General features: G+C 42.0%; 1 protein-coding gene across 3 annotated transcripts in view; it reads left to right on the forward strand.

Moving 5' to 3' along the window:
* The window catches only part of rnf144aa (ring finger protein 144aa), an 81,544-nt gene that overhangs the window by 43,038 nt on the left and 14,119 nt on the right, over window positions 1-24,387 (forward strand). For 2 of the 3 annotated variants that reach the window (XR_014599804.1, XR_014599805.1), the window contains exons 4-9: window positions 3,528-3,632; window positions 5,737-5,797; window positions 10,171-10,387; window positions 15,671-15,818; window positions 18,511-18,600; window positions 21,734-22,319. Coding sequence is in view for 1 of the 3 variants with exons in the window: in XM_084044407.1 (XP_083900533.1) it covers window positions 3,528-3,632; window positions 5,737-5,797; window positions 10,171-10,387; window positions 15,671-15,818; window positions 18,511-18,600; window positions 21,734-21,865 (753 nt within the window). In the remaining 2 variants the exon portion in view is untranslated. Of the gene's footprint in view, window positions 1-3,527; window positions 3,633-5,736; window positions 5,798-10,170; window positions 10,388-15,670; window positions 15,819-18,510; window positions 18,601-21,733; window positions 23,034-24,387 lie in introns of those variants that run through there. The other variant, XM_084044407.1, reaches the window with a different exon arrangement.

A 24,387-nucleotide genomic window follows, 5' to 3' on the forward strand; every position in this document is an offset into this window, starting at 1 on the left:
TGCAATAATGTTTTTCTTTCTGTAGTTTTTCATTAGTCACAAAGCATCTCTATGGACTTGAACAGCATTTCTATTTTTAAAAAAGCCGTTTGTGAACTAGCACAGCTGTCACAGCACCACCAGAGCGCTGCCCCCCCCACCCCCCCACCCCCATGAGCATCTTACATTATGTTGAAAGTAATGATGGATGTGTTGTTGTGTGTATGCTGATGAAACACAGGAGGGAAAAGAGATATGACCAATTTATCACACATAGGGGTGTGGAAAAAGTCATTTATTTCTACATTAACCCATTGAGACCTGAAGCCGATTCAACTACATGTCTCCTAAATCCCAACATTTTTCTGAAAAACGTATGTTTCTATATCAGTGGTGTTCAATCTTTTTCATATCAAGGACCCCCAAAATGATATGTATTTGGCTGCGGACCCCATCAACATATTTTGGTCCAGGGACCCCCCAGAAGCAAAGATTTGAGTGAAAAATGTTTGCTTTAAAAATATATTTTCAAAGATTTGCACACATTTTCACGAATTTTCAAAAATAGCAGATCTACAAGCTCATAGCGCGGCACTCGGTGCCACGCTATGAGCTTGTAGATCTGCTATTTTTGAATAGCCCAAAGTGTAAAATAATGCTTTTTATCTCAAATCTAAAAATGACACAGTTCCAGGTCTTAATGGGTTAAATGTTTAACCTCCCGTTTTATAAAACATTTGAACGGTTTCACCAAAAAAGTTCTGTTCCGGTAAAGAGTATGAATAAAAACATTTTGTATACGAAATGTATTCGAGACCATATTTCAACAAAGGAGGGGAAATGACAAAGAGTGCTGCCTATAACTGGCCGTATAACTTTACATGCATCTATTGTCCAGTGTTCTCTCTTAGGTTTCACTTCATGCCGTCTTTGTCTAAGCTCTAGAATAATGTCTACAATAAGTGAACATTGAGCTCACGATTTAGGCTAAATTTAAGTGGAAAAAAAGATCGCTTATCGGTTAGTCTTTTGTGTTTTTCCCAAACATTTACAATGTGTAAACCTGTTTGCACCTGCAAATGGTAACACCCCTCATACTAGGGCTGGGTGATACGACTTCACAATGACGACGATTATTTCAAACTTTTGCCTCAATTACAATTAACCCATTAAGACCTGAGGCCGATTCTACAGACGTCTTCTAAATCCAAATAATATTAGGATTTTGTAACACATTATGTTACTATATCAGTGGTATAGTCAAACCTTTTCATGCCAAGGCCCCCCAAAATGATATGTATTTACCCGCCGACCCCCCCATCTCAAAATATTTGTTCCATGGACCCCCAGAAGCAAAGATTGGAAAATGTTCGCTTTAAAATAATATACGGATATATTCAAAGATTCTCAGAAATTGTCAAAATCTTTCAAAAATAGCAAATCTACAAGCTCATATGAGCTTGTAGATCTGCCATTTTTGTATTGTTAAGTATAAAATAATGCTTTTCAGCTCAATCTAAAGTGACACGGATGTTTTCCTGGTTTTAATGGCTTAAAGAACATTAAATAGGCGTCCGAGTGGCACAGTTTTAATCTGGATTGACCCTGAGCTCCAACAAACACAATTGGCTGTGTTCGCGGATGGGGAAGCTGGTTGGAGAGGCCTGTCTCTGTCTCTCTTCACTAGCTACTCCTATGGAGTGGAACTGGCACCAATAGCATGTTAAACCCTCTCTGGTGGAAACTCCTCACTGTCGGGGGAAAGAAGCAGCTACAGTAGCGACTCAATGTGTATCATTGGAGACGTGTAGTTGTCTACACACCCTTCCCAAAACCAACAGAAGCGGTTGTCAGTGACAGGGACTTTATGAACAGGGGTTGGCAATGATTAAATTGGGGCAAAAGATGAAAAAGCGAAAGTCCATTAACCCATTAAGACCTGAAGCCGATTCTACATGTCTCCTAAATACCAACAGTTTTCTGAAAAACGTAAGTTTCTATATCAGTGGTGCTCAATCTTTTTCATGTCAAGGACCCCCAAAATTATATGTATTTGGCCGCGGACCCCCATCAAAATATTTTGTTCCAGGGACCCCCCAGAAGCAAAGATTTGAGTTAAAAATGTTTGCTTTAAAAATATATATATTCAAAGATTTGCACACATTTTCACGATTTTTCAAAAATAGCAGATCTACAAGCTCGTAGCGCGGCACTCGGTGCCGCGCTATGAGCTTGTATATCTGCTATTTTTGAATAGCCAAAGTGTAAAATAATGCTTTTTAGCTCAAATCTATGGTTTAAACATTAGAGCAAGTCCAGAGAACGGGTTGTTACTAGAATGTACTGCAATAACATTATTATGACATTATTGCTGGGAAATGCATTGTCATGGTGCTGGCTGTAGGCCTGGGACCTCTGATCTCACCAAACTGTAAAAACTCCACCACAAATTACCTAATGCAAAGAGTCTGAAAAGAGCTTTTGGCAGCAGCGCACGTTGGCCTTCGGACTTCAACCAACTTTTTCTCTTTGAGCCAATGGAACATCTGAGAATGAACACACTGATCTGCAGTTTTGGAAAAGTGGAAACGATTATTGTACTTTTCGACTACAAGAACCAAATGAACCATGCCTTGCCCATGTACTGTAATGGATTTCACAGCTTCTGGATTTGTTTCCTTATGTTACTACTCGGGTTTCAGAGAAGGTTCTCAGAAGCTAATCTTGGTGCTGTTCAGGAGATAGTTCTATAACCCTGAGTAGGGTTGGGATTCTTTGGGATTTTAACAATTCCTTTTACGGGTCCATTTGGTGGACCTATAGGCAGGCCCCCCCCCCTGTTCCCTGGGGCGGAGATATGGCGCGTGGCCGAGCTGGATTTTGTTAGTTTATTTTTGTTTTTTGGTTACTTTATTTCAGTTTTAGGGTTAGGGTCAGTGTTGTGTTCGGAAGGTATACGCTACGATATGATGCGCGTGGTCGTCGGTATACGCTCTCGCGTTTTCAATGGATGAAACAGTTTTTGAAGGTATACGGTATCGACGAAAAAAAAAATCTCAAGGTATACGCCGTACACAGCATCTGACGGTAGAACACACCACTGGTTAGGGTTATGTTAGGGTTATGTTATTTCATTCATCTTTCTTTTTTTTTGCCCCCATTGGCTGGTGCCCCAGGCCCCTACGGCCTATGGGTAATCCGGCCCTGCCAATAGGGTTCAAGTGGTTACATGCTGACAGTATAAAAATGTATCGCGTGACTGTCTCTGTCTTGTCGCGTTCAGTGCTATTATTAAACAAAACAAAACCTATGGAAGTATTAAATGCTATTGCAATCAGTTCTTCTCCAAATAAATGATTTGGGGAAGTTAAGTGGCTACTATGTTCCACTTTAGCTACTCTAAACAACGTGTGTGTGTGTGTGTGTGTGTGTGTGTGTGTGTGTGTGTGTGTGTGTGTGTGTGTGTGTGTGTGTGTGTGTGTGTGTGTGTGTGTGTGTGTGTGTGTGTGTGTGTGTGTGTGTGTGTGTGTGTGTTCTTCCCCTCCTAGTGCCTGAAGCAGTATGTGGAACTCCTGATCAAAGAAGGCCTTGAAACTGCAATCAGCTGTCCTGACTCAGCCTGTCCCAAGAGGGGACACTTGCAGGAAAATGAGGTAATGATGTGTAGAATGAAGGGGGAAAAAAGAAAACCGGCAACAAAACTCCTCTAGCAATGAAAGAGAAAGCTATCTATCCTTGAATCTCTGGATGGTCAGAGATCCGCCCCACCTGTTTTCCTGTCCTCTTTTCAGCTTCCTTACCCTGAGCCCCCCAGCCATGGCCTGAGACTGGACTATATTTGAAATGTAAAACGATGTCAAGAACTGAATATCCACTTTAGCTTTTCATACAGTCGGGTTTCCAAAATACAAAAACCTAACATTTTTAACAAATTCAAGTGAAGCACATGTCATAAACACATGCCTGCAATGAAAGACTAGAACATTGGTTCTCAAAGTGGGGTCCGGGGACCCCCAGGGGTACTTGAGGGGGTTCCAGGGGGTACCCAGCTAAATGTGTTAATATAGCATCACAATAATTATGACCTTTTATACTTTGGCTATTTTTGAAAAATCGTGAAAATTTGTGCAAACCTTTGAATATATATATATTTTTAAGCGAACATTTGTTGCTCAAATCTTTGCTTCTGGGGGTCCCTGGAACAAAATATTTGAGATGGGGGTCCACGGCCAGATACATATCATTTTGGGGGTCCTTGACATGAAAAGGTTTGAGAACCACTGGACTAGAAATGAGGGTCACATCTCTGGATTATCAGTTTCTCACTCATTTCCACCATTTCAGAGAAAACCTGCTGATGAATCCTTTGTGGTTTAAAAAAACTGCAAAACACTCATTGTCACACTTCCAGTTCCAGTCTAGCTGCATGGGGATTATTGCCTCTCTGTGCTCCAGCTCTCTCTCCAGCCAAGTTTCTCCTGCATGAGATCTGCCTCTATGCCTTCCCTCCCTCCCAGCGGAGGTGAATCAGAGGGCAAAGCGGCTCTCATCCTGCAGGCAGTTTGGTTGATGGACTCTCTCTCTCTCTCTCCCTCACTTTGTCTTGTGGAGCCCAGAGGCACGGCGTGGCTCAGCAACGTCACGGCCTTATGTTTGCAATCAATCAGCGTCACTGGCCTTTAACCCATTAAGACCTGGGAACTGTGTCATTTTTTAGATTTGAGCTAAAAAAGCATTATTTTACACTTTGGGCTATTCAAAAATAGCAGATATACAAGCTCGTAGCGCGGCACTAGATCTGCTATTTTTGAAAAATCGTGAAAATGTGTGCAAATCTTTGAATATATATATATTTTTAAAGCGAACGTTTTTAACTCAAATCTTTGCTTCTGGGGGGTCCCTGGAACAAAATATTTTGATGGGGGTCTGCGGCCAAATACATATAATTTTGGGGGTCCTTGACATGAAAAAGTTTGAGCACCACTGATATAGAAACAAGCGTTTTTCAGAATACTGTTGGGATTTAGGAGACATGTAGAATCGGCTTCAGGTCTCAATGGGTTAATGGAACCGGGGCTAGTCATGCCAGTCTGGGGACACATCCCTCATATATGCGGCCGTTATGACGGCCGATGCCTTTGACTCGTAATTGACTGCTTTTCTATGAGACCCCTCCCGGAACGCTCTTTTCATCACCCACTAAATGAGTACGTTTTGCCGTCGGTTAGTGTGTGTGTACAGTATGTACCTAGATGTTCTGTTTATATGCATACGGATGGAATAGGGGGCCCATTGATAAGCTACGTGTTTAGCCCTCTTCAAGCTGAAATTCACATTTTATTGTATTCTCGCACAATGCTCAAATCTTATCTGTTTGAACGATGTATTTATGCAAATGTATACATGGTCACGCCTTATTGCACATTCTATGAATTCAGAAAAGAAAACATTAGCCACCCCCCATTTATGTATTTATTCATGTTTTATTTGTTTTTTTCACATCATATGCAGTATTATTGTTCTTGTAATGTTTTGCTATTAGCACAGTGTTGCGGACCTTGTATTGCCACTAGCATTTCACTGCTTGTACCTGCATGAGTAGTGACAAATAAACCCTCTTGATTCTTATGGAAATAAATGTATTATTATGCATTAGCTGTATGCACAATTACATTCTCTCTCTCTCTCTCTCTACACCCCCCCAACCCTCTCATTCTCTACCTCCATCTCTCTCCCTTCCTCATGTCCTGCCTCTAGATTGAGTGCATGGTGGCCATAGAGATGATGCAGAGGTACAAGAAGCTTCAGTTTGAGAGAGGTGAGTAAGCATGGACGACGTCAGCACAGCGACGGCAACACAAATCCATGTCAGTTCCTGACGCTTGTCAGGGGTAATAATGACTGTCCACCACAGACATCGCAAGACCCACCTGTCTTCCGACTAACTCATTGCCAGCAAAAAAAAAAAAAAAAAATGATATAACTAACGTCCCTGGCAGTGGTGTAAAGTAACTAAGTACATTTACTCAAGTACTGTACTTGAGTACAATTTTGAGGTACTTTTACTTTACTGGAGTATTTCCAATTGTCAATACTTTAACTTTTACTCCACTACATCTCAGAGGCAAATATTGTACTTTTACTCCACTACAATTATTTGAAAACTTAAATTTCTAGTTACTTTGTAGATAAATTATTATGTTATAAAACATACATTAACCACTTAAGCCCTATTTCATACATAGGCTATTTGAAAATAGCAGATCTACAAGCTCACAACGCGTCGCATCGCGACGCGTTGTGAGCTTGTAGATCTGCTATTTTCAAACATTTTAGTAGTTTTACTTTTGGTACTTTAAGTAAATTTTGATGCCAATACTTTTGTCCTTTTACTCAAGTACATTTTTAAATTCTGGACTTTTACTTGTAACAGCGTATTTTTATATTGCAGTATTGGTACTTTTAATTTTTCCACCACTGCTCATTGCCAGCAAAAAAAAGAAAATAATGATATAACTAACGTCCCTGGCAAGCGTAGCAAAGTTCTGTTTACCTCCTTCTGAAGTCACTCCTCCTCCTCCTCCCTCAGAACTTGGTAGTTTGAAATATCCCACCTGTTTTCTGGGGTAAAGCTACAGCACAACGTGATTTGGTCAGTACAGGGGAACATTAATTGAAATCGTGTTGCTGAGTGACTGCTGATCTTTTAGTGCCAGACGGGCATTTGTTGAATTTGTTATCCTTCCACTGGTTTCATCGCCTTGTAGAAATCTGGACGGCATCAGTCAGACACTGTTTGATTCGGACGTCAAAGTTCCCCGTCTCTTCCTTTGGGCAAATTGCCACCTGTGGTTTTCTATCAATGTCACCAAGAATTATAACCCATTAAGACCTGAGGTTCCGATTCTACAAATGCTTTCTAAATCCTAACCGTTTTTTGAAAAACACGTATGTTTCTATGTCAGTGGTGCTCAAACCTTTTTCATGTCAAGGACCCCCAAAATGATATGTATTTGGTCGCGGACCCCCATCTCAAAATGTGTTGTTCCGGGGACCCCCAGAAGCAAAGATTTGAGTTAAAAATGTTCGCTTTAAAACATGCATCATTCAAAGATTTGCACACATTTTCACGATATTTCAAAAATAGCAGATATACAAGCTCATAGCGCGGCACTCGGTGCCGCGCTATGAGCTTGTATATCTGCTATTTTTGAATAGCCAAAGTGTAAAAGAATGTTTTTTTCTTAGCTCAAATCTAACAGTGACACAGATGCGTTCCAGGTCTTAATGGCATAATCGACGTTGCTGGTGTTCTCTCTGTCAGAAATGTTATGGATCGGTTTCAGAACCCTTCCTCAGCCTGTGGGAATTCCCCAGATTCAATACACCTCTGTGTGCACTGCACATAATTAGCCACGCAGGGACAGGACAGTGCCTACAGGTATTCAGGCCAAACAAACGCATGGCTGGCTCTTAACCGTATAGTATCCTGACTCAACCCTTGTCATCCATATCAAAGTTTTAACACCAGTCCCCGTATCAAATATACATGAAGGGGGAAAGCCTCCCAGACTGGGGGTTTTTGAAGGGATTTTAATTGGATTGGTTTGGGTCTGGCCTAGTGAACTGTCTGACTGACTCTGATCGAGGCAGGTCTTTTTTAGCACAGCGTGATGGCTTAGTTAACCCTTTAAGACCTGGAACGCATCTCTGTCACTTTTTGATTTGAGCTAAAAAGCATTATTTTACACTTTTGGCTATTCAAAAATAGCAGATATACAAGCTCATAGCGCGGCACCGAGTGCCGCGCTACGAGCTTGTAGATCTGCTATTTTTGAAAAATCGTGAAAATGTGTGCAAATCTTTGAATATATATTGTTTTAAAGCGAACATTTTTAACTTGAATCTTTACTTCTGGGGGTCCCTGGAACAAAATATTTTGAGATGGGGGTCGGCGGCCAAATACATATAATTTTGGGGGTCCTTGACATGAAAAAGTTTGAGAACCACTGATATAGAAACATAAGTATTTTCAGAAAACTGTTGGGATTTAGAAGACATTTGTAGAATCGGCTTCAGGTCCTAATGGGTTAAAGCCTTTCTTTTTTTATCTCTGCCTCCGTTATGTATTCAGTGTATGTGACTCGTATCTGCATATTCGTGGTTTGCAGCGCAAATGCTGAACAAATGTTAAGCGTGTGATAAAAGGCTGGGATATATCAGTGCAGAGAAGAAGATAAATGCTCTAAGGCGGGAGGAGGAGGGAGGCGCAAGTCCTGCTGTCAGTGAAGACATGCTAACTGGTGAAACGCCACCAGCTAAAGCAAGCTGTTGCTACCAATCTTTTTTTTTTTGGTGGGTTCCCAGCAGGATCTGGAACGAACCTGCGAGCGAGCGCGCGCACACACACAATACCAGTGGTGGAAAGTAACTAAGTACATCTACTCAAGTACTGTACACTCTTGAGGTATTTTTACTTTACCGGAGTATTTCCAACTTGTGCTTCTACTACACTACATCTCAGATCCAAATATTGTACTTTTACTCCACTGCAATTATTTGACAACTTAAGTTACTAGTTACTTGATTGATTGATTTACTTGATTATTTACAAAACATACATTAACCACTTCAGCCCTATAGACTTCGGCTATTTGAAAATAGACGATCTACAAGCTCACAGCGCGTCTCATTGCGACGCGTTGTGAGCTTGTAGATCTGCTATTTTCACAGCATTTGTATGCATTTTGGAAACTTGTGAAATGGGACATTCTGCAAAATGAGTACTTTTACTTTCAGTACTTTTAGTCGAGTACATTTTCAATACCGGACTTTTATTTCTACATTGTGTTATTGGTAGTTTTACTGAAGTACAAAATGTGAGTACTTCTTCCGCCATTACATAAAACACATGAACAGACAGGCATGACTGCATGATCTCCCATAATGAGTAAAAATCCACTAAACGGGCCGTGCTAATAGGTGACCAGATCGTGTGTGTGTGTGTGTGTGTGGACCACACAACCACGACGATCCTGGTTCGATTCCCGGCTGGACGACAGCTGTGTACCATGTCCTCCTCCCTCTCTCTCACCCTCCTGTTTCCTGTCCCTCTACAATCCTAATCTAAATAAAGCAGCGACTGCCTAAAAATATTAAGGGAAGAAAAAAGAAAAAAAAACATTCCTCAGAGAAACCCTCAAAGAGGGCTATTGATGTTGCCTGGATAAAAGCATTCATCCATTTAATCAGTGTCCCAGCGCAGCCAGGCAGAATCACTGCTGTAACCGTTCCATGTTTTTGCAGGACGGAGCCCAGACTGCGTGTGGAATGTGTGCTTTGGACCTTAATCAACACATAACAATGGGCAGCTTTAATAGAAAGATACTAAAACTCAACTTAACAGTCGTGGGGAATCTGTGAAAGGCTTTGACTTGGGAAATCGCTGTTTGCCAGGCCATATCATTATGGAAAATGCTGCAAATTGACAAATGTATAAATATTTGTCTGACTTGACCAATTTAGCTTGCTAGTTGTTGATAACATTGAAGCAATAATTACAGAAATAGTAAAAAAAAAAAACAATAGGAACTTGTCAATACAAGACACTTGGACCAGTGGTTTTCAACCTTTTTCGCATCAAGGACCCCAAATTGACAAATATTAGCCCAGGGACCCCCATTTGAACAGATATGCCAGGGACTCAACCATTTAGATTTCTTGGGGGTCCCAATCTACACTGTATCACCATCATCAGTGTTCATTTAACTCTTGAGAGTGTACAAATGGAACCAAATGGACCCGTTAGGGTCCATTAAGTTCCACTTGTACACTCTCAGAGTTACAGACATATAAGGGTCAATTTGGTTGCTAACTATTAATTTGGCTGGGGACCCCCCCTGGAACCCCCTCAAGGACCACTGGTGGTCCCCGGACCACTGGTTGAAAAAACCCCTGACTTGGACCATAGACGATGACAAAAGGTTGTTCTTGGAAAGTGTTTCCATTCAGATGGCATCTTCCAAAACACTGTGGCGATTGTTGCGTGGTAAATAAAGACATCATGTCCATGACACTACCGCCGTGGCCTCTTGCCACCAGACAGCGTGACTAGTTAAGACGCCTCTTTTACAAAAAAGAGACACACACTATATTCTTGTTTGTTTTTTTTGTGCGTGCGTTCGTCCACAGAGGTGCTGCTGGACCCGTGCCGGACGTGGTGCCCGTCCTCTACGTGCCAGGCCGTGTGCCAGCTCAAGGAGGCGGACCCTCCAGCCTTGCCCCAGCAGGTCCAGTGCGCCGTCTGTGCCCTGGAGTTCTGCTCGGCCTGCAAGGCCAACTGGCACCCGGGGCAGGCCTGCCAGGAGAGCAACCTGCCCATCACCTCCTTCCTACCAGGAGAGAACAGGTACCGTTTCATTTATTACCTTGATCCCAACTGCCTCAGATGATGATGAACATCTTTCTCTCTTCTCTCTCTCTCTCTCGCATCCTCTCTCAACTAGTCTGAATACCCCACTGCACACACACACATAGGACGATAATCGTTATTATCGTTTATCGTGATAAAAAACGCTCACAATAATCGCATCATTCTGAAAAAACGTATGTTTCTATATCAGTGTTGCTCAAACCTTTCCATGTCAAGGACCCCCAAAATTATATGTATTTGGCCGCCGACCCCCATCAAAAAAATATTTTGTTCCAGGGACCCCCCAGAAACAAATATTTGAGTTAAAAATGTTCGCTTTAAACAAAATCTATTCAAAGGTTTGCACACATTTTCACGCTTTTTCAAAAATAGCAGATCTACAAGCTCGTAGCGCGGCACTCGGTGCCGCGCTACGAGCTTGTAGATCTGCTATTTTTGAATAGCCAAAGTGTAAAATAATGCTTTTTCAGAGATTTTAATTTATCGTGAACTTGTCCTCCGTCATACACTGGGATCAATTCACCTTTGCCGAGCTGCATATCCGGTACCACTTAAACCCTCTATAATATGGTAAAACGCACTTGTAAAGTACGTACTGGATACAGTCTTTTTTTCACTTTGCCAAAAATAGCCGATCTACAAGCTCACAACGCGACGCGTTGTGAGCTTGTAGATCTGCTATTTTTTTGGCAAATGTTCCACCCGAGACTATGGATGCTGGGGTTCAAGTGGTTAACAAAAGTGGAGTTTTAAAACGTATTTTGATTATCGCGATAATATCGTAAATCTCAATTATTTTGGTCACAATAATCGTGACGTGAAAATGTTCATATCGTCCCATCCCTACACACATACAGTAGAGGTGCTGTACTGCCCTCATGGGGGTCATTCAGCAGCCCCCCCCCCCCCCCCCCCACACACACACACACACACACACTGCGCTTTGGCTCCAGTGACCTTCACATTTTGAGTTCACCGAGCGCCCATAAGGTCGTGACCTCTGAAGGTTACGCTTTTTCATGTCAAGGACCCCCAAAATGATATGTATTTGGCCACGGACCCCCATCTCAAAATATTTTGTTCCAGGGACCCCCCAGAAGCAAAGATTTGAGTTAAAAAATGTTTGCTTTAAAATAATATAAATATATTAATTTGCACACATTTTATCGATTTTTCAAAAAATAGCAGATCTACGAGTGCCGCGCTACGAGCTTGTATATCTGCTATTTTTGAATAGCCAAAGTGTAAAATAATGCTTTTTAGCTCAAATGAAAAAGTGACACAGATGCTTCATAAGGTTGTGACCCCTGAAGCACCTCTGAAGGTTACGGTGAAACTCTTTACTGGAAACCGTATTCATATTATTATAGAAGCAGGAAACGCAGCCTTAGGATCAGCAGCTGTGGCTCGCCTGACCTTTTTCCGCTATCACTTGGGAGATAAGTAGGTCTCAGACGAGTCCGGATGATCAATGAATATTGGCTCCTAAAGAGACATGGCTTCCAGTTCCAGGAAGGCCTGCATGTGGTAAACACAGTAGGGGATTCATGTATTGTGTATTTAATATGGATCGGGCAGTCGGCTTAGTTGGCCCGGCTGTGCCTTCCTGTGGCTTCTGACAGGGCAGCTCGGGTTAGCCCGGTGCTTTGGTCGAGGATACAGCCAACATAAAGTGATAGCCAGACCGTTAAAATCTATCTTCCCAAATCTAGGCTGCAGCCATGTACACTGTGAATGGGTGTATTATTATTGTTATTAGTTGTAGTAGTATTTATACATTTCATTAACCCATTGAGACCTGGAACGCATCTGTGTCACTTTTTAATTTGAGCTAAAAAAGCATTATTTTACACTTTGGCTATTCAAAAATAGCAGATATACAAGCTCGTAGCGCGGCACCGAGTGCCGCGCTACGAGCTTGTAGATCTGCTATTTTTGAAAAATCGTGAAAATGTGTGCAAATCTTTGAATATATATTGTTTAAAGCGAACATTTTTAACTCTATTCCTTGCTTCTGGGGGTCCCTGGAACAAAATATTTTGAGATGGAGGGTCGGCGGCCAAATACATATAATTTTTAGGGTCCTTGACCACTGATATAGAAACATGTTTTTTTCAGAAAACTGTTAGGATTTAGAAGATATTTGTAGAATCGGCTTCAGGTCTTAATGGGCTAAAAGATCGGGTGATCACCCTGGAAAATAGCAGTGCAGTCACGTGGTGCGACGCTTGTAGATCTACTATTTCCGGCGAGCGGCGCCGTCGTATGGCTGAAGTGTAAATCAGGCTTATGGGCGTCTTGAGGATAGAGGAAGGGAAAGTGGAGAGGTTCTGCTAGCTTGTACATGTCCACAGATTACCAGCTTCTGCTTTATGAGCTCGTCTTTCCCTGAAAACCCCCGGCTGGCTGCATGGAGGAGAAAGGGAGCTTTCTTGTCCTCCGTCTAGGTTTAGCGTGGATCCCATCACAGAAGCCAGTGAGCTGTTGAGATCTAACTCCTTTGGGCCTTCAGAACAGTGTTCTCTCTGACATCCTCACAGACACAAAAGAAATATCCCGCCACTGTTGTCAACCTAAACCGTCGCCGTGAATGCGGCGCTCCTGATGTGGGAATGAGCAAGTTTGACTCATGTTGGCCATGTTTAACCCATTAAGACCTGAGGCCGATTCTACAAAATGCCTTCTAAATCCTAACAGTCCTTCTGAAAAAACGTATGTTTCTATATCAGTGGTGCTCAAACCTTTTCATGTCAAGGACCCCCAAAATGATATGTATTTGGCCGCCGACCCCCATCTCAAAATATTTTGTTCCAGGGACCCCCCAGAAGCAAATATTTGAGTTAAAAATGTTCACTTTAAACAATATCTATTCAAAGATTTGCACCCGTTTTCACGATTTTTCAAAAATAGCAGATCTACAAGCTCGTAGCGCGGCACTCGGTGCCGCGCTATGAGCTTGTATATCTGCTATTTTTGAATAGCCAAAGTAGAAAATAATGCTTTTTTTTTAGCTCAAATCAAAAAGTGACACAGATGCGTTCCAGGTCTTAATGGGTTTAACGGCCAAACAAATATTACATCCCTCTTCCTCTTTTTTGGAGAACGATGTTGGACTGGATTGGGCACACGGACCGAGAATAAATGGGAAAATAAAATGCAAAAAAATGCCAGCAGTCTTGTGATGGATCGTTGCTTTTCATTCAGGCCGTCTTTGTTCCGTTGTACCGGTTCTGCTGCTGCTGTGTGTCAAACCTGGTGAACCCATCCATTGCACTGCCGATAAACAATAGAAATGCACTAACATCACCGCCCTCAAACTAGAGGCGTTGGTGTTGGAACCACACCTCTCTGGCTGTAAGACTGTCAGCGAAGACTTGACGTAACGCATTTTGTCGGGCCAAATAAACGGCTTCACCTGTGTATTCCTTTTCTATATCTATGAGAAATAATGAACCTCTGAATTTAAATGGCCTCTCTAGAGCGATACCTGATGAAGTCGAACTGGTTGACTGATGCTGTTATTGTGGAAAAGGGCATTTGTTCCCTCCTGTGAAAGGTTCCATTGAGCACCACACCCTCTGCTCGACTCTGATAAGGTTTCAGTTTCCTGTGTTAGTTTCCTCGCGTTGGATAAGAGCCACAGTATTCCAGGGAAGGGAGTTTCCTCACACAGACGCAGGTAGTTTCCTCTGGCATTTCTCTATATGACTCTTGTAGGTGTACTGCTACTATTAATACATTTGTATTTAAGAAGCGCTCATGAAACTTGAGTGGGAGAAACCCAGAGGGACGGACAGAGGCGGGCTGTCTTATTGTCACCTTTCCATTGGCTTTATCATAGCTGACAAAAAAGACTATTAACCCATTAAGACCTGGAACTGTGTCATTTTTAGATTTGAGCTAAAAAGCATTATTTTACACTTTGGGCTATTCAAAAATAGCAGATATACAAGCTCATAGCGCGGCACCGAGTGCCGCGCTACGAGCTTGTAGATCTGCTATTTTTGAAAAATCGTGAAAAAGTGTGAAAATCTTTGAATATATACATTTTATAAAGCGAACATTTTTAACTCAAATCTTTGCTTCTGGGGGTCCCTGGAACAAAATATTTTGATGGGGGTCTGCGGCCAAATACATATAATTTTGGGGGTCCTTGACATGAAAACGATTGAGCATCACTGATATAGAAACATACGTTTTCAGAAAACTGTTGAGATTTAGGAGACATGTAGAATCGGCTTCAGGTCTCAATGGGTTAAGGATGCGACTGATTCTGATTCAGTCCATGTGCGACAACCTATCCCTTCCCCCTGAGCAAATTCTGTTTTTGATGTTTTTTTCAAGATGGCTGCCAGGTGTCAGATGAATGGGTGTGTGTGTGTGTGCGCGCGCGCGTGCGTGCGCGCACGCGCCTTAAACCACTCGGGGCCCGGTCCGATCAATACGAGAGAATTGGCCTGGAAATGAATGGGCTTGTTTTCTGTCTTGAAGAGGGCACATAGAAGGACAGCAACCATCTAACCCCCCCAGCCTTGAGCAGTCAGCACTTTTACTGAAACAGGAGGAATGGATATAGAATCACTGACATGAACAACAGCCGAGCAGAAAATAAGGGCCCAGGAGGCTGACTGACTGAGTGAAAATAATAATTCAAAACAAGCTTAAGAACACTTGAGGGGTCAAGGTTCATTACCACAGCAGCTTTTTTAACCCATTAAGACCTGAAGAGGATTCTACATGTCTCCTAAAGCTCTACAGTATTCTGAAAAACGTATGTTTCTATATCAGTGGTGCTCAATCTTTTTCATGTCAAGGACCTCCAAAATTATATATATTTGGCCGCGGACCCTCATCAAAATATTTAGTTCCAGGGACCCCCCAGAAGTAAAGATTTGAGTTAAAAATGTTTGCTTTAGAAATATATATATTCAAAGATTTGCACACATTTTCAAGATTTTTCAAAAATAGCAGATCTACAAGCTCATTGCGCGGCACTCGGTGCCGCGCAATGAGCTTGTATATCTGCTATTTTTGAATAGCCCAAATTGTAAAATAATGCTTTTTAGCTCAAATCTAAAAATGACACAGATCCAGGTCTTAATGGGTTAAAAGAACGGCATAAATATGAGCTTCCGGCTTCTCGCTTTCGTTTGGACGAAAAACCTGCCGAATATTGATCACCACATGATTAACAAGTCTGACAAAGTATCTGTCAATTGGATGTTCCTAATCCTTCCTTCTCTCTCTCCTTTCTCTCAGCTCCTTCTTCAAGAGCGATGAAGACGACGCCCCCATCAAACGATGTCCCAAATGTAAAGTTTACATAGAGAGGGACGAGGGCTGTGCTCAGATGATGTGCAAGAACTGTAAACACGCCTTCTGCTGGTACTGTCTGGAATCTCTGGATGTGAGTTTACAGTCAACTGGTCCCTAATGACTTTCCTATATGTCATTGGTTCTCAAAGTGGGGTCCGGGGACCCCCAGGGGTACTTGAGGGGGTTCCAGGGGGTCCCCAGCTAAATGATGGATATAGGAACCAAATGGACCCTTATGGGTCTGTAACTCTGAGAGTGTCCAAATGGAACCAAATGGACCCTAACGGGTCCATTTGGTTCCATTTGGACACTCTCAGAGTTAAATTAACATTGATTTTACAATATAAATTGGGGTCCCAGAGATATAAATGCCATTAAATGGGGGTCCGTAGCCTAATGCATGTCAAACTGGGGGTCCTTGAAATTAAAATGGTTGAGAATCACTGCTAGAGCCGTAAAAATCGCCTCTTATGGGGGGTCCCTGGCATATCTTTTCAAATGGGGGTCCGCGGGCTAATAAGTGTCAATTTGGGGGTCCTTGACATGAAAAAGTTTGAGAACCACTGCTATATATTGATGATACGCACACATCAGCGCACAAAATGGTCACAAGCATATTTGGACATTAACTCATTCACTGCCAGACTTATTGCTGGCCGCGTTTGCCCACTGCCAGAGATTTTTCATTGAAAAAAAAAAAGTACTCAGGAGCTGAGATACAGAATTTTTAAGCTTTAAGTTAACAAGGAAGTGGATGGGAGTCTTTTCCTTCGAAAAATCATATCTCCTTGGTCTTTGGGTCAAAAAAAAAAAAAAAACTAAAAAAAAAAAAAAAAAAGACAATTTTTTTTTTTTTGGAAAAATTAATAATTACGTTTTTTACGTCAGTGGCAGGTTTGGTAAACGGGAATAATTACGTTTATTACGTCAGTGGCAGTGTATGAGTTAATGTGGGTGCTGTGTGAGAAAATGACAACTGCATTGGTTGTAAACTAACCATGACAATTGCACTAAATATGTTGTGCCAGGTGAAGGTAGGGCCCTTAGTCGTTATTTTGAGAGAGTTTCTCATTATTTTGAAATACTAAGTCATTATTTTTTACATACAAAGTCATTATTTTGAGCTAGTTCATCTTTATAATGACTTGCAGGATCTTTTTTTTCTTTCCTTTTCATTACATTGGCAGAAATGAGCTTCCATACTTATGTCAGTAATGGCTTTTCTTTATTAAAATAAATTGCTCTGGCTTCTTGATGAGGCTGGAATTGGATGCTATAGACCAGATCTGAATGTTTGTGAACAAATGGGTATTTCTGGGTAGAATGTCAATGAACCTTTTCACAATATAAAATAACAGCTATCTCTACTTTGTCAACCTGTGAATATTTATTCAAAATAATATACAGTATTTCTAATAGTTAATAACAAGTAATAATAAGTGTCCTGTTCTTCCAGAAATTAGGTTAATGAATAATACTTATCTACCCGGAAATACATTTTTGGTTTTGGTGATGTCATGATGATTCGGTCTATTTAAATAGTTTTTTTTTGTTTTGGAAAAAAAAATCAATCAAAATATATATATATTTGTTAACCCATTAAGACTGGGAAGGGAACGCATCTGTGTCATTTTAAGATGGCTATTCAAAAATAGCAGATATACAAGCTCATAGTGCGTCACCGAGTGCCGCGCTATGAGCTTGTAGATCTGCACTTTTTTTTTTTTTAAGTCGTGAAAATGTATGCAAATCTTTCAATATATAAATCCATTTTTAACTCAACTTTGCTTCTGGGGGAACAACATATTTAATCAGATGGGGGTCCGTGGCCTAATACAAATAATTTTGGTGGTCCTTGACATGAAGAAGTTTGAGAATCATTGATATATAAATAGCAACATACGTTTTTTTTTTTAAAAGTGGAAAAAAACTGTTATGATTTAGAAGACATTTGTAGAATCCCCCAGAAGCAAACATTTGAGTCGAGATTTGAGTTACTTATGTTATAAAAATATATATATTCAAACATTCGCACAAATGTTCAAGATTTTTCAAAAAACAGCAGATATACAAGCTCATACGAGCTTGTATATCTGCTATTCAAAGGTCAAAGGTCCTTTTCGTCGTAGCTTCTTAGCTGGAATGAGTCTTACTTGCCTCATGTCATTCTGTTTATGGCGCTACCGTGCATACAATGGACCACACAGGTCATTTAACCCATTGAGACCTGAAGCCGATTCTACATGTCTCCTAAATCTCAACAGTTTTCTGAAAAACGTATGTTTCTATATCAGTGCTGTTCAATCTTTTTCAGGTCAAGGACCCCCACAATTATATGTATTTGGCCACGGACCCCCATCAAAATATCTTGTTCCAGGGACCCCCCAGAAGCAAAGATTTGAGTTAAAAAATGTTCGCTTTAAAAATATATATATTCAGAAGATTTGCACACATTTTCACGATTTTTCTAAAATAGCAGATCTACAAGCTCGTAGCGCGGCACTCGGTGCCGTGCTATGAGCTTGTATATCTGCTATTTTTGAATAGCCCAAAGTGTAAAATAATGCTTTTTAGCTCAAATCTAAAAATGACACAGTTCCAGGTCTTAATGGGTTAAAAGCCATCTTCTCTGAATAGCTAGCTGCATGTGCTTCTCAGCCCACTAATGGTCAGTTGTTGTGTGTGTGTGTGTGTGTGTGTGTGTGTGTGTGTGTGTGTGTGTGTGTGTGTGTGTGTGTGTGTGTGTGTGTGTACGTGTACGTGTACGTGTACCTGTTTGACAGGATGACTTCCTCTTGATCCACTATGACAAAGGGCCGTGTCGTAACAAACTGGGCCACTCCAGGGCGTCCGTTATCTGGCACAGAACACAGGTGAGAGGCTGACTTCTTTCCCTTACCCCCCCCCCCCCCCCCCCACTCATTCAGGGCTCCCCTCTTTATCTGCACTGCAGCATGTGGCACATAACGCGTGTTCCCCCCCACTGTCTCCGTCTCGTCATCTCTCTTCTCTTCGCTTCTCTCGCGTCTTTGTCACGCCCGCACACACACACACACACACACACACACACACACACACACACACACACACACACACAATCTCTCTTCTCTTCGCTTCTCTCGCGTCTTTGTCACGCCAGCACACACACACACACACACACACACACACGCACACACACCTCGACACATACAGACGCATCACGCAGCTACAGAGAGTGTAATAGGCGAAGACAGCTTGGGCCATGTGCCGAGGGTCTCGGTTATGTTTAAATTAACCCTTTAAGACCTGAGGCCGCTTCTAGAAAATTCTAAATCCTAACAGTTTTTTCGGGAAAAAATATTAAAAAAATATTTTCACGATTTTTCTAAAATAGCAGATCTACAAGCTCGTAGCGCGGCACTCGGTGCCGCGCTACGAGCTTGTAGATCTGCTATTTTTGAATAGCCCAAAGAAATCGTAAAATGAGACGCAGATGCGTCCCCGGTCTTAATGGGTTAAAATCCGTCACTAGCCACAGCCAACGTTATGTGAGCTATTTTTAGCAAGCAACGCCAGTGTACGCCAAAGTATGAATCGGGCGATGATGAATCAGCATTACTAATGCACGTTTCAGGATTTCTTTGTGAATCGGCCTTTTTGAACTACGTGTTCACTGAGCTGTGAAGTCAAATGAAAGAAAGGACTACGGTTTTGTATGTAAAAGAGATTCCTTTTTGATTACCGTTTATTTTTGTCTGCAACAGAGGCTACTGCTACGTAGCACGCAGCTCTGGTACTGTTCGCTCTCCCAACCTTTTAGCTTCACTATCGTTCCAATTTACAATGTAGGCGTTTAACACCATTCCTTAAGTTAGCACCGTTCCTTAACCCATTAAGACCTGGAACTGTCTCATTTTTAGATCTGAGCTAAAAAGCATTATTTTACACTTTGGGGCTATTCAAAAATAGCAGATATACAAGCTCATAGCGCGGCACCGAGTGCCGCGCTACGAGCTTGTAGATCTGCTATTTTTGAAAAATCGTGAAAATGTGTGCAAATCTTTGAATATATATATATTTTTAAAGCGAACATTTTTAACTCAAATCTTTGCTTCTGGGGGGTCCCTGGAACACCATATTTTGATGGGGGTCGGCGGCGAAATACATATCATTTTGGGGGTCCTTGACATGAAAAAGATTAAGCACCACTGATATAGAAACATATGTTTTTTAAGAATACTGTTGAGATTTAGGAGACATGTAGAATCGGCTTCAGGTCTCAATGGGTTTAACTGTCACCATTCCTTAACGGAGTAACATTTATACCCAGGCGGGCACATTCCACCGTCCGGACAGACTTGTTGTGAACATTAGTATACATAATGGCATCTGTTAACCCAGTGGGGCGGGCTGAGTCACACGAACACACTTAAGCCCCTGTGCGCATGCATACTGCTACCGCAAGACGGTGTTGCGCGGCCAAAAATAGCCGACCTACAAGCTCACACAACACATTGTGAGCTTGTAGGTCTGCTATTTTTGGCAAGCGACGACGCAGCATGAATTAGGCATCGCGGATCAGCTCTCGCTCTTTCTCTCCTTTTTTGCTCTCTTTCTCTCTGCTGTCTCTTCATCTCTTGTCTGGTTCAGACCACCAGCCTTGCTTTTTTACAGGAGATCTTTCATTCATAAATGCGTTGGATGTCGCAGCACGAATCTGGCTTTTTTACGTACAAATCTCAGCTTGTCCACCACGCCATACCATACCATGTCCTCCTCCATGTATCTGATGGATAATTAAATGGGTCTTGTGTGTGTGTGTGTGTGTGTGTGTGTGTGTGTGTGTGTGTGTGTGTGTGTGTGTGTGTGTGTGTGTGTGTGTGTGTGTGTGTGTGTGTGTGTGTGTGTGTGTGTGTGTGTGTGTGTGTGTGTGTGTGTGTGTGCAGCCATGTGAGATAGCATAAGGAGGACAGAAGGTCACATCGTTGTGTCTAACGTTCTCCGACACACTAACTCTGACCAAAGGAGATATCACGGTGCTCAAACAGCACCGTGCTGTTCTCTCTCTACATCAGATCCTTTTTCCAACTGCCAAAAATAGGCAGTTATTACCGATGCAGATGTGTTTTTACATAACGGGTACTTGTCCTTCATAGACCTGCCCTCAAGTGATCCCCAAAAAAAAATCCCTTGTGCCCTGAAATTGGGGGGGAAGGGTGGGGGGGGGGGTTCATTATAAGTCACTGTGTTGCCTATCACTGCATGTTTGGCATTCAGTTCAGTTCCACTGGAGTTTTACTGGTGTCTTGCGCCCCTGTGTGGTGAATTACCTGAATTGCACTCATGATTGGGACTCACAATTGCACTCATGATAGAAAAACTATCATCCCTGTTTTTCTCTCTTATAATGTAATCAACAGACAGATTACTTAAAGGAGTAGTTCACCCAAAAAAATGACTTATTCTCTATCAGTTACACACCCCATGAAGCATTGAATTCATAGAGATGTTTTTGTTTTTGTCGCGTGGTTGTTTTGGGGAATACACTGCATAGTGGCTGAGTTGCTTCTCTATAAGTGCTGGGGTTACACCTACTGTAATATGAAAAGAGAAGTTGAGCTCTAAATGGGTACTGTCATATTAAAATGCGTTTCCAAAATGTCAACATGTCACTTGGTGCTTTTGACCCATTAAGACCTGAAGCCGATTCTACAAATGTTTTCTAAATCCCAACAGTTTTCTGAAAAACGTATATTTCTATATCAGTTGTTCTCAAACCAGAAGCAAAGATTTGAGTTAAAAATGTTCGCTTTAAAAGAATATATATATTCAAAGATTTGCACACATTTTCAAAAATTTTCAAAAATAGCAGATCTACAAGCTTGTAGATCTGCTATTTTTGAATAGCCCAAAGTGCAAAATAATGCTTGTTTAGCTCAAATCAAAAAAATGACACAGATGCGTTCCAGGTCTTAATGGGTTTAAATGAAGTTGTGGTTGCTTGTGTATCGCTGTGTGTTCGTTCAGGTCGTGGGGATCTTCGCCGGTTTCGGCCTCCTGCTGCTGGTCGCCTCCCCCTTCCTCCTGTTGGCCACGCCCATCGTCCTCTGCTGCAAGTGCAAGTGCAGCAAAGGCGACGACGACCCCCTGCCCACCTAAAAAAGAAAAGCAAAACGAAGCGTCCCCCGCCAGGATGATGAGGAGGCGGCGAGCCGCCGCCCCATGGAACGGGCCATCTCTCTCTTTTCACCTTTCACCCCCCCCCCCCCTTTGTATTATTTTCCCTACTTCCAGCTTTGAGTGCTTTGTTTTTTCTTGGGGTGGGCCGGTGGCGTGCGCCGTTGGTCCTGGCCGCCATTGGAATCCATCGCTCCGCTATTGGGAGAAGAAGAAGTGACCACACACCCCCCCTCGCGTGGAGGAGGTAACCCCCGGGGGGTTCAAAAAGGTCACGGGAGGTCAGAAAGACTTGAGAAAAAGGACTGTTGGTGTCCTCGTGTTTTTGTCGGTGGTTGGTGGTGGTGGTGGTGGTGGTTTGGGCACGTGTAGCGCAAAAAAGACGGATCCACCAGTCCCCGGTGGGCCCGTAAAGCCAGTGAGTTACTGTGGCGAGGTACGTACGTACGTGGGGTTCTGGCGTTTGTCGTGACAAGCAGGGGGAAAATGTTACATGTTGTAAAATGCATCTACGGTCCTCTTTGTAATGGACGCTATACCATGCAGGAGCTGCATTGGAAAAGAACTTGTACTTTTAATCCGCTCTGTTTTTGTTTGGCTTTGTCGTGCAAAAAAGAAGAAGAAGAAGAGAAAAAAAAATAGCTTCTCCCCCGCGCCACCACATTCTTTGTGTAGCTAAAGGTTAGCATCGGTAGCATTGGCCATATTCACTACGCCGGCCGTTTAACTTTTGACGTCATACTTAAGTCTTGAAGTAAGACAAAACAAAAATGGCCGCCACGTGAATATGGTCGGTTATATACGAGTTGCACCGCATGTGTTTGGGCGGGGCTCTCTGTTTGCACACAGAGCGCATGGTTCCTGGTCCTGGGCCGAGGAGGCGGAGACGGGGGGGGGGGGGGGTGCTCTCTCCTCGCAGCTCACTGTACAGCACGTCCTCTAAATGATGTCAATGTTTTATAACGTTTAACTTTTAATAGAACTGTCTCCAGAGTTGTGTCTATATACAGTATGTAACCGTACTTTATGAGTGTTTCCCCAAACGGTTCGTTTGGTTCCAGATGTCAGAGGGTTTGAATGGCGCTCGCGTTCGTTAACCCATTAAGACCTGGGGCAGCGTCTAAAAAAAATCAAAATCCTAACAATTTTTCGGAAAAAAATATAAAGATTTTTTTTTCACGATTTTTCAAAAATAGCAGATCTACAAGCTCGTAGCGCGGCACTCGGTGCCGCGCTATGAGCTTGTAGATCATAGCGCGGCACTCGGTGCCGCGCTATGAGCTTGTAGATCTGCTATTTTTGAATAGCCAAAGACATCTAAAGTGACACAGATGCGTTCCCGGGTATCAATGGGTTAAGACTTTGCTTACATGTCATTTGCTTTTGGTCTAGAATGGTCCATCTCGATGTTTGTGAACCACAAATATGACGCACCCCCTGTTCCAAGTTACGTATAGACATTGAATGGGACAAATTGACATTGAGTGGGATAAATAGGGATGCCATTTTTTTTTTAAGAGTTTATCAATTTCAAAAAAAAGAAATATAACGGTATTCTTAGGAAACCTTGCCAGGTGCAATACAAGTAATTTCAACCATATTTCTTGGTTTATTTTCTATTGTTTACAGACTCAATTCACCCGCATTTTGTGGTCACAATTATTTACTGGACGAACTTTTAATTATAGACCAAAACATATTAGCAAGGGATTTCTCAACTTGAGTTGCTTTCCACTTCAAGGTCATCATTGATATTAAGTCTATTATATCCACATGATGTGGAACCATTTGTAACAATTCACTGGTATATATATATATATGTCACAGAAGTAATTTTCTGACCCCAGTGGGTGGTTTTAGCCAAATAGAATCGAATGGCCTTAATTTGAGTGTAGCCAAAAAAAGGGAATGTCCCCTGTGCATTAGAAGAAGTCAAATGTCAAAATCTGACCGCTGTCATCGCAGGGAAAAGCACATTTAAAGACATTTTCAAAACATTACACTAAAGTCAATGTAAACCCTTTATTTCCTTTTCACTTGATGCTATGATGTCGTACATTCATTGCATTGTTAATAGCCATCCTGTATAACCCAAACTGCTGTAATTGCAACAAGATATTTTATGCGAACCAAGGCCCATATTTACAAGTCTCTTAAGGGCAGGAGAAATTATCTAGGACAGCAAATCGGGTCCTTTCAACCACCATTTTTTGTTCATCATCTGAAACCGATCTTAGATCAAATCTCCTACTCTGTGATGCTTTAACCCTTTAAGACCTGAAGCCGATTCTACATGTCTCCTAAATCCTAACAGTTTTCTGAAAAACGTAAGTTTTTATATCAGTGGTTCTCAAACTTTTTCATGTCAAGGACCCCCAAAATGATATGTATTTGGCCGCGGACCCCCGTCAAAATATTTTGTTCCAGGGACCCCCCAGAAGCAAATATTTGAGTTAAAAATATTCGCTTTAAAAATATATATATTCAAAGATTTGCACACATTT

This window comes from Gymnoscopelus microlampas (assembly GCF_963454915.1).
Source record: "Gymnoscopelus microlampas genome assembly, chromosome: 20".
In the NCBI taxonomy this organism is placed as follows: domain Eukaryota; kingdom Metazoa; phylum Chordata; class Actinopteri; order Myctophiformes; family Myctophidae; genus Gymnoscopelus; species Gymnoscopelus microlampas.